This window comes from Caloenas nicobarica, chromosome 20 (assembly GCF_036013445.1).
Source record: "Caloenas nicobarica isolate bCalNic1 chromosome 20, bCalNic1.hap1, whole genome shotgun sequence".
Lineage (NCBI taxonomy): Eukaryota > Metazoa > Chordata > Aves > Columbiformes > Columbidae > Caloenas > Caloenas nicobarica.
In genome coordinates, this window is record NC_088264.1 from 6,466,432 (window position 1) to 6,476,619 (window position 10,188).

A 10,188-nucleotide genomic window follows, 5' to 3' on the forward strand; every position below is an offset into this window, starting at 1 on the left:
GAGGCACACCATAAGTATTTCCTTTGCTGTCTTTGCCCTTGCTTATCAGTGCTACCCCTGTTTGTTGAAAGGTACATCATAACTGAAATGGGGCAATAAAGTTTTCTACTGCCACACAACACATTTTGATACTTAAAGAAATTAATTATCCTGTTTCAGATAAAAGCTAAAAAGGCAAGATTTATTCAAACAAGAAAACTCTGTAAGTCTTTCTTAATACTATAGCTCAAAAAAAAAAATACCAAGCCACAAAAATATCAGCTACTAAGCTAAAGTAGTAGATTTAAAAAAAAAAAAAAAATCAAGGAATAAGCTACATACACAAAGGCTATCAAAACAAAAAAAAGCCTCACAGATTGCTTAAAATAAACTTAAAAAATTATCACTGCAATAGCCCTACAGACCTTTACTACTGAGCTGAACAAAGCAATCCTGAACAACCACCTCATCCCCACAGAACTCTCTCAGCCTTCTGATCCTATAAGGCATCTCACCCACAGATTTTTATCACCTTCCCAGCCTGCCTTGGCAAATCCAGAACAGCTGAGATGGCAGGCTTGGTTTCTACTTAAAGCCCTTCTCACCTCCCCACCTCCCAAGGTACAGCTGACAATAATTTGGCTTACCTTACTTTCCTGGGGTTTTGCTTGGTTTTGGTGTTGTGTTGTGTTTTGTTTTTTTTCTTTTCTTTTCAGTGTTGGTGCTACTCTGTGCCCACAAAGGTAACTAATAATAGCATCTAAAAATAACAAAATATCAGAAATTTTTCTCAATATAGTTAATAAAGTACATTAGCAAATAGCTTTAACTGTGGACTGAGAAATTGCAGAACAAATTATGGTCCAAAAGTTACATCTATCTTGTTAAACAACTTTAAATGCTATATCTCTAAGATGGGTGTTATTTCTTCTCTATTTTACTGATGCACTTATGCATTATACCTTAGCTTATATAGTATGCTGTATTTAAGCACTGTTTTCATATTCTAACATTGTAGTTAGAGAAATTTGTGTGAACAACAGCTTACTACTGGTTTGTACTTACATAGTGCTTAAAAGAAGTGGCTACACTGAAATAAACTTGTAGAAATAATCTGAAACTTTTGTAAAAGCTTCTAGTCTTTAAATTGTATTTTTGAGTGGGCACTTGATACAAGGCCATGCTCAACACCATAAGGAAACAATTATTTTTTTTGGGTAAATATTATAGATTCAATTTTGAATCATTTAGTGCATCTTATTTGTTCTAGACATGTACAGCTTCATGATTAACCTGTGGGGAGCTTGCCTGACTCAAGTAGAACCCATACAATAGGGTGGAGGTAAACTTGTGTATTTTATTTAATATATGTAAAGAGTAACCTGTAGAGTTTTAAGGTATTAAGCTCTCCCTGACCCTTTACACCCTCGTGTAAATGCCTTGACTTGACACGGCCCTGTCACGGTGGGTGCCCGCTGCACGGCCCCAGTTCTGTGAGCCGGGGGAGAGGCAGAACGGCTGCCAAGGAAGGGGCTCATGGTTAAGGGCACCCCCTAAGGCCTCGAAGGTGTAACGCCTTTGCCCTGCGGCCTCTCGTAGCCTGTGAGGAACACCCGGCGGCCCCGACCCGCCGCCCGGCCCGGGCCGCCGCTCTCCTCACGGCGCCGACAGCGGCTGCCCCGTCCCCGGGCGCGAGCGGCGCGTTCCCGCCCGCCGCGCAGGACGGCGGTGACGCGGCCCCGTTCCCCCCCGTCCCCGGGCTGGCGGCCCCGCCATGGCGGCGGTGCGGGACGTGGAGATCGACCCCGAGGGCACGTTCAAGTACATCCTGGTGCGGCTGCAGCGCCCGGGCGGCGGGGAGCAGCGAGACATCGTCCGCGGCACCAAGGCGGCGGAGTTCCACAGTGGGTGACAGGCCGGGGCTGGGGAAGCGGGCGTTAGCGGGGCCTGCCCTCAGGGGACGGGGCCTGCCCTCAGGGGACGGGGCCTGCCCTCAGGGGACGGGGCCCCCGGTTCCCAGCGAATCTGAGGGGAACCCCTGGCCTGCGGGGGCTGGTGTCAGCGGGCACAGCTTGGAAGCCCCCTCCCTCCTTTTTTTTTTTTTTTTTTTTTTTTTCCCCGCCGTATACATGTTTCCTGCAAATATGAAAAGCAGGTCGATGTTTCTGTCAGGTGCCATTTCCAAACCTGATAATTTAGGAGAATGAGATGTGTTAACTAAGTAAAAAAAAAAAAAAAACGGAAGTAAGGAACCTTAATTCAAGCTTTTTTATGTCCATCATGAGACATCTCCCTGTCCTGCAGGTGAAAAGAAGGGAACTGGAGGAAAATGAGTGTAAAATAGCTGAAAATAAGAGTTCTAGGGGATCTTATCCCTCGTGTGTGTTCTGATGGCTCTAACCATTCTTTTTGTGCAGACCACATATTTGAAAAAGTAAATCCTGAGATGGAAAAGCTGGGATATGAATGCAAGTGCCTTGGAGGAGGGAAAATTGATCATAATAGCAAAGACAAGAAAATTAGGGTATTTGGGCTCTCTACAGTAAGTGCATCTCTTATATTCCCTCACATCCTTTCATCTGTGATGTTTTGGGGTTTTATTGTATGATGGCTTTCAGCAACTTGAATCACAGCATAAATGTTAACTGGAAAACTTGTCTGGCTCACTTGTGAGATGGATTAGAGCACTTCTTTTTAAGGGCAGGAGACAATTAGATAACTTTGTGTGGAATAATATCAGCATCAAGTTATAATTGGAGCTAAAAATGGAAGTTAGCATCTTGTGACATGGAATTTTTTTTGCCTTACTGCCAGAGTAGGAATAGCCCATTTGTGGCTGCAGGGTCCTGACACAGCTATTTTGTGATCTTTATTTGCCAATAAAAATGTTGGTTGGTAGTTGACCAGCTAAATTGTGAATATTCTACGTATGCATTGAGTGAGAAGAGTACAACCAGTGGTGAAGGTGTAGTTTTGCCTAAATGCATTTTGTGGGAATAAAAGTAACTTTCAAGAGTATGAAAACCAGAGCATTTTTCTTACCTGCTACTGTTCTGTTTAAGTTTGATTTCTTTATGAAAGACTTAGTTGAGCGGTAATGATTTCTTGAATTTAAGGAACGTGCTATAGTCTGTTTCCAGTGTTGCTCTGTGATGAACACAGCTGCTTCTGTAGTAATACTGTGAGTAAAGATTCTAGGCTTCTAATGTAGATAAGGAGAAAATAGTTCCATTAAATTAATTTTTTATAAAAAGTGGTGGTGACTTCAAATCTGCTTACCTTGGTAAGGTGAGGGTTGGAATTTGAATGTGTTAAGCTTTTTTTTTAAATGTTAGTGCTGCTTTTGTTCCAAGATGATTCTTGCTACCTGGAATCATATGAAAAAAGAAACTCCTTAGGATTTTTATGGGGTGGGAAGGCAGTGTATAATGCTTATTCTACTAAACTCTTGTGGTTGTGGGTCCTTGTTATAACTGTATTTTTAGATGAGGTTTGACACCATTATTATTAATTCAGCTGCCAATTTAGTATTAAGAGGCAATTGTGAACTCTTGCTCCTGTAATGCAATGTCCATAGAAAATACTTTGTTTCTCTGCTTTTGGTACCTTGATGCTTACAGATGAGCACCATGTAAAAGCAGAGCTTTATTACCATGAGGGCTGCTGCCAGGCACAGGCCTGGAGGTTCAAAAGGCCTCAGTAGCAAGTCAGAAGTTTGTATATTAAATTGTTTTAATGCTTTAACTTTTCTAGAAACTAGATTTGAGTTGTGTGTGAATTACTTGAAGTATCAAATCATAACTGGGTAATTTGTGTTGACAAGAACTTGGTGGTTCTGTGGACTTACTATCTGTACATGTCTAATAAGTACTTGTTCTTTCTTGCAGGGCTACGGAAAAGCAGATCATTCAGTAACTGTAGAGATCCTGAAAAAAGTATATACAGATTATGAAATTACATGGTCGGATGACAAGAAATAAATCAGCTACTTATGAACACAACAAGCAGTTCAAAACTGGTAATTCTGTAAGCTGTACTTTAATAAATAAAATTGAATGTCTATGTATGTTACCATAAATCTGGAGTAACTGGACTCTGCTGTAATTTATTATACTGTTAGTAATCCTTCCCCAGATATCTTTCAGATCATTCCTTTGTGCAGAATCTGCAGTTTTAAGTTTTTTTTTCCTGCTCCTTTTGACATGCCATCTAATTAAACACTCCCACATCATTTTACCTTCAGTATGTTTTCCTCCAGCCCTATCCTGCTGATATATTTAGGATACATTAGGATTTTACCATCAACTTAAACAATGCAGGACCAAACCCATTCACTGGTCTTCTGACCACAGTGTTTTCTGTTTCATTTATTTTCTGTTGCTCTTTAGGCTTTTCAACTCTCTAAGCCACATTTATAAAAATCAGAGTGGGGTGGAGTTGACACAGTTGTTTACTAGTGATCTAAATCTTCTATTTACTCCATTCTTTTGAAAATTCAGTAATTTTGTTCCATGCAAAATGATCAAGATCTTTTGTGTTTCTGGGAGGTCCTTCCCTATAGCAGGCTGATGGTAATATCAAATTCTGACAATACTTGTTTCATTGTGTTTCCCCTCTACTACTTTTATTCCCCATGAGTATAATGATACTTTTTGCTTGTTTTATGGCAATAATTATCTTATAATTAATTCCCTCCCAGCCAGACCCAGTACATCGAGGCAGTGTCTGAATTACAGTACCTGCTTCCTCCTGTTACGGCAGGATGTTGCCCTTCATTTGTTGTGAAGTTACTTACTACAATTTTCACTTTTTTTGTTTCCTGCCAGCCTTCTCTTGAATGCTGTTGTGGATCTCAAGGCAGTATTTTTTGTTCTTTTGCTTAGCTTCTTGACTTGCAGTCTTCAAGAGGTGTTTGTACATAAATCCTGGTTTTTCCCTTTGCTATGGTTCCTACTGTGCTGAGTGGTGGTATGTGGTATGTTTTTTTTCTTTTCAGTGTGCATATGACTTTTAAAATACAAACAGTATGAAATTTGAGAGGTTTTAGTCCAGTTTCTATCACAAAAAAATCCTACTGTTACTGCTGTATTATGCTAATTACCCATTTTATGTCACCCTTCTGTATCTTTGTTTTGGTTGGTTGGGCAGAGTTGGTTGGTTCTTCTCATCCTCGGACCTTCCAGTCCATTCCTCATTAGAAGAGTTCCAGGTATCTCCATCCCAGTAATGACCTGGGAGCAGGATATCTCGAACCTGGTGCTGCAGGTCTCTTGGTTGGCACCTGCTTCCCCTCAAATGCAGCCTGGACTTGCCCCTCCAGCACCTCTGGGAGCTTTTGCAGTTGCTGTTTGTGCTGCTCTTTATGCCCTTGTGCAATAGTTGTCTGGCTGCACCACTTCAAATGCCATGATAACACTGATCACAGGTTTGATTTTTGCTTAACAAGATTTTTATTACAGAATGCAATTAAATGCCTGTGTACCTAGTAACCAAGAATAGCATACAAGTCAATAATTTGCAAATTGGGCACTTCCCACTTCAACTTTCCTCATGGGCTTTTTCCCCTAAGCTTTAGTGAAATAACTGTAACGGATGCCATTTAATTGGTGCCAGTATACACAACTGATTTAATAGCCTCATTTCCCAAAACTAGCAAATAGTCTTAGAAGGGAAGTCAACAGTTCAGGATAGCGCCTGCTAAAACAAACAAGCTTTTAAATTTAGTTTCCTGAGGTGTTTTATGACTGATTTTAATGTTTCTCTCCACAATACTTACAGGAAAGACATAATTTAGACCGGATTTCTTATTATGATGACTCTTTCAAGAAAAAGCGAGAGGACGGGGCAAGGGGAGAAAATGGGTGATGATTTGGAATGAGCTAATAAATTGAGTTACCAGCTGATCTCTACCTTTGTTTCTTTGTACAAGAAATTTGGCTTGATATTAAGGGTTTATTGTGTCATCAAAAAAATACGTTGAGGATCCTCCCAATTCTGTTATTTTTTTAGTGCAATGTCATTTAGGAAAATGTTAATTTCCCCTAACTATTAAGTAATATGTACAAGTATTACAAGCGAGTGAAAGCTTTTTATTCCAGATCATGAAGAGAAGCCAGGAACTGGTCACTAAGGTGGTGATGATTTGGGAAGCAGAGAAAGCCTTAATGTTGTATAATAGATTAGGGAAAACAATATTTGATGTTGAAACAGCAACAGAATAACCAGTGTACAAAACTTCAGGGTTGAATTCTGCTTCCTCTCAGTATCTTAAGAATAGAACTCGTCTGAATTTTGGAAATCCCAATGCTAATTTTGCCAATTTCACCTAAGAACATCCTTTATTTCTCTTCTGTAATTCTGCAGTGAGAACTTAATTACACTGTGTGGGGTTTCCTGTTTTGCAGGTATGTGATCATTGTGTGATTGTGGCTCTAGCAGTCTTCACTTGAAAGTCCTAAAAAAGCCAATTCTGTATTTGCACAAAAACAGCTACCTGAGCAATCCAAGAATCAAGCAAGGATGCTGAGCAAAGGAGTAGTGTATTAAACCCAAGACAGTGAGTTTGATCATGGAATATTTTCAGGAGGAAGCATTATGGTAGAAGATTGTCAACTTTATTCATCAAAATATACATGAGATTCTTGTTCTTAACCATATTCATTGTTATAGTGGTCAACATTTCTTATTACTTCAGGTGTGCTTCTCTGAAACAGCACTAGACTTAGCAGGTGTAGAACAAGCTATTTGGTCATGATGTGCAAGCCACCATTTGTCTTATGACTAAGGTTTGAGAAATGGCAAGTGGTAGTCACTTTGTTTCCAACTTCCTAGTTTTGACACAGAAGTGTTGACAGTATGCTATTGATCTGTTAAAACTTCCTGTTGTTCTTTGGTCTGTAGTGAGCAGCTGTCTATCATCAGGAAGTTTTGGAGTTGATGCAGAAAAATTCCAAAGTGCAATCACAGCCATGGCACAACTGACTGCATTGTCCCCCTCTCTCCTGCAGAAGAGCAACTTCAGTAGTTTCCAAAGCATCCCATAGTCTGCTTACAATTGGTTTTGAAACAACTGTAGTTAAGGCTTTTCTGCAAAGTACAGGAAATCCTCTATGGCTCTATCTTAATAGCAGCATGGCCAAAATAGGAATCTTGCTGTGGACTTCATAGCCTTCAGTGATGGGAATTTTACGCAATAACTAAAGTGATTTAGGTCACTCCTGTAATAAGTTTCTTTCCATCCCCTCAGACTATTGTCCCGTCTCCCCTACATGGAACATCCTTGCATCCACCTTTCTGCAGTGGTTGACTCTCTAAGTTTATATTTCTGCAAGGGCACCTAATGAATTATTGTTGCAGTGAAGCAGTGTGCAATAATAAGCAGCAGCTTTGTACCTTTTAAGAGTTGTGGAATAGCTTTTTGTCCAGTTTTGGTTAAGACAAAACATGCAATGAATTTTTGCATGAATTGTTGTTGATATCAAGCAGCCAGGTTTTGTAGTTCTTTGGGTTGGTTTGCATGTTTAAGATAAATTTCTTCAGCAACATCACTATCTTCAGCCTAGGAGACAGGAGTGACTTGTACACAGGCTTTTCTGAACACTTGCTGCCCTGTCAAACTGCTGATAAGATTGAAGAGGTGTGAGTGTTCCGTACTAGCCCCCAGCAAGTTTTGAAAATGGGTCAGTGTATGGGCAGTTAATTTCTGGAAAAAAAGAGTACAGCAATCTAGCTGGCAATCTGCTATAAGAGCACAGTTTATCTCCTTTCCCACTTGTCACCTGAAGCTCAGTTCTGTCATCCTCCAGTTTCCTGGATTGCATTTGTAGGTTTATTGGTTGGTTGTTTTAGGGAACTTGTTTACAATCTTCTTTCAACTTGGCTTCTAAAACAGAAATTGTTACTCCCAATTATTTGCTGAAATTTTCTTAGAGTAATATGTCAAAATCTGAACTTGGAAATTTACAGACCACACTAGTAAATATCCTCCAGTATGCTTTTTCAAAGGCCTGAATAAAAGTCAGGTGTGTGTTACAGATGGAACCATTACAAAGATTTGTGAGAACAGCAGAACAGCACAGAAGTGATAAATACTGTCACACCCCCCTCTGGTGGTGAAGCAGCAGAGCACACAGGTACCCAGCCGATTCTGAAATCTGGTGCTGCAGTTAAACCACATCTGAGTTGGGAACCCCTTTCTGCAGGTTATTATGATGTTAAATGATCTGATTCGGGCCCTGCTCAGCAGCCACTCCTGTGCTGTATAGTTCTTGCCCTGCACAAGAATGAGTAGGATAGGAGACAGTTACTTGCTTCATTTTTAAATACATATATATGGCAATTAATTGGCATAAACAGAAAGCAGTTTAGGCAGAACTCCATTTTTTTAATGCCAAACCAGAATCAGAGTCCTTCACTTCTAGTCAGATATCAGAATTTGTCAAACATTTCAATAACAAGCATCCTTAATTTGTCAAACCAGAATAACAACAGAGGAAAAAAGCAGAGAGATATGACAACTAAAACATTTTGTCTTTAAGATATTTTTTGAAGGACCAGTGGCTGAATTTTAACTGGACTCTTTAAAGGCCATTTCCATAATACATCGCTGCAGTCCTTTATCAATTATTTTAACTATGCTGCTCCTAAACACATTCCTCTCTTCAAGGAATTTCTCAAAGATGTAGATGCCACCACCAACCCCAAAATAAAGTACTTTGCCTGCCAAATACACACGGCCGTTTTTATCCAAGAGCTGAGCCAGTGTATCATGCAAAGCACTGTAGTAGTCAGGATTATAGATGGTCTCAGATGTGAGGATTATATCATACTTTGAAACAGGTTTGCTGCTTAACAGTAGCTTCCTGACTGCAGACCACTCCCCAGAAAAGAACCTGCATTTGTTGAGTGCATCAGGTAAGAGTCCTCCTGCTTTTTTTGGCCTCTTTGAAGGAGGTTTGCTTGTTTTTCTGTTGACTCCACTGCCTGCATTTATACAGTTAGCCACTGCATTGGGCAAGGTTATTTCATCAATCACTGTGCTGTTGTAGTCCTGAAAATGGACTTTTTCAGCTTTACCCTTTAAGGCAACTATTCCCAGCAGTCCAGCCCCGCAGCCAAGATCCAATACAGCCTTGTTGGTAAACTCTATTTTGGCCTCGGAGAAGTAATCGATGAGATCAAAGGTGCATTCCCAGATTTTCAGTCCTCCCTCGTAGATTCCAGGGATGAGATCGGAGTGAGAAGAAACACTTTTAGAGATGATGCCTTCCTCATCGGTGCCATCCAAACACCTCATTTCCACTGCAGCTGTACTTGTGTAATACAGGTCTGACACTGTTTTCATGACTTTATTTTTCAATACTTTGTCGAGATCTTCAGGAATCACGTGCTCCTTGGCAGCTTTAAAGCAGAACTTTGGTGTCTCATCTCGGTGCTTATCAGTACCCGGCCTCGGGCTGGAGTCTGCTACAGTCTCGGCAGTTTTCTTGCTCTTTTTTGTGCATTCCTGCTTGTGTTTTGGTGAGCATAGCTTTAAGTCCATCTTATCCTGAGTGTCAGGTTCATTGTTCTCATTTCCATCAATAATAAAATTAAATCGAAAATCCATTTTTGGAAATAACAGTTAAAAAAAAGAGCTTAATTTACTATGGCCAGAAACACTCACCTAAGATTGATACTGATACAAAGTTGTTTTTTTTCTTTTTCTTCAATTTTTTTTGTAGAGGCTGGTTTTATGTAGTTATCGCTATGGGGAAGAGTGCTTTGCAGGTAGAATATCAGATGTTTTGCCAGTGAATCAGGTGAATTACTTCTGGAAATAAACAGTTTTATGTATCATTAAACTGCCGAATATTAGCGCAAACAATCTAATTGTAGCGTCCTGATTTTCATTTTAAAAAAATCCTCTAAACATTTGAATTTCTGAAAAGAGTGCTACGAGTGCCCACATCTCTCACGTACCGTAGGTATACTCAAGTAAATTAGGGAAGCCGCTTATTCCGGTAAAACTCAGTTTCAAGCGACGCAAAACCAACGCGCAGAGAGGCTGTTAGGGCCCGGCTTCCCTTCCCTGCACCACCGCTGAAGCATGCAGACCAGACAAGGGGATCCGGCCCCGGTTTGCCCCCCGTCCCCCCTCCCGTGCCCGTACCGGTCCCCGGACGCGGTCGCTCTCCGCCTCTTCCACGTGGAGCGATCGTCCCTTCCGCT

At 40.7% G+C, this 10,188-nt stretch overlaps 2 protein-coding genes across 3 annotated transcripts; one reads left to right on the forward strand and one right to left on the reverse strand.

Moving 5' to 3' along the window:
* The first annotated feature begins 1,665 nt into the window (after positions 1 to 1,665).
* Positions 1,666 to 5,850, forward strand: LOC135996812 (14 kDa phosphohistidine phosphatase-like). 2 transcript variants are annotated; one of them, XR_010607317.1, is made up of 5 exons: positions 1,666 to 1,883; positions 2,397 to 2,521; positions 3,867 to 3,997; positions 4,806 to 4,947; positions 5,758 to 5,850. XR_010607317.1 is itself a non-coding variant. In XM_065649065.1 (3 exons), exons 1-3 carry the CDS (start codon positions 1,754 to 1,756, stop codon positions 3,957 to 3,959), a joined length of 348 nt encoding a protein of 115 aa, XP_065505137.1. In that variant the 5' UTR covers positions 1,666 to 1,753; the 3' UTR covers positions 3,960 to 4,057. The 2 variants fall into 2 exon arrangements, 1 of the variants encoding a protein (XP_065505137.1); XM_065649065.1 differs by lacking the exons at positions 4,806 to 4,947; positions 5,758 to 5,850 and having other exon boundaries at positions 3,867 to 4,057.
* A 136-nt stretch (positions 5,851 to 5,986) lies between these two features.
* Positions 5,987 to 10,180, reverse strand: METTL18 (methyltransferase 18, RPL3 N3(tau)-histidine). Its single transcript, XM_065649055.1, has 2 exons — positions 10,130 to 10,180; positions 5,987 to 9,790 (listed from the first exon to the last, which is right to left on the reverse strand). The coding sequence occupies exon 2, from the start codon at positions 9,584 to 9,586 to the stop codon at positions 8,546 to 8,548; it is 1,041 nt and encodes a 346-aa protein (XP_065505127.1). The 5' UTR covers positions 9,587 to 9,790; positions 10,130 to 10,180; the 3' UTR covers positions 5,987 to 8,545.
* Positions 10,181 to 10,188: the final 8 nt, after the last annotated feature.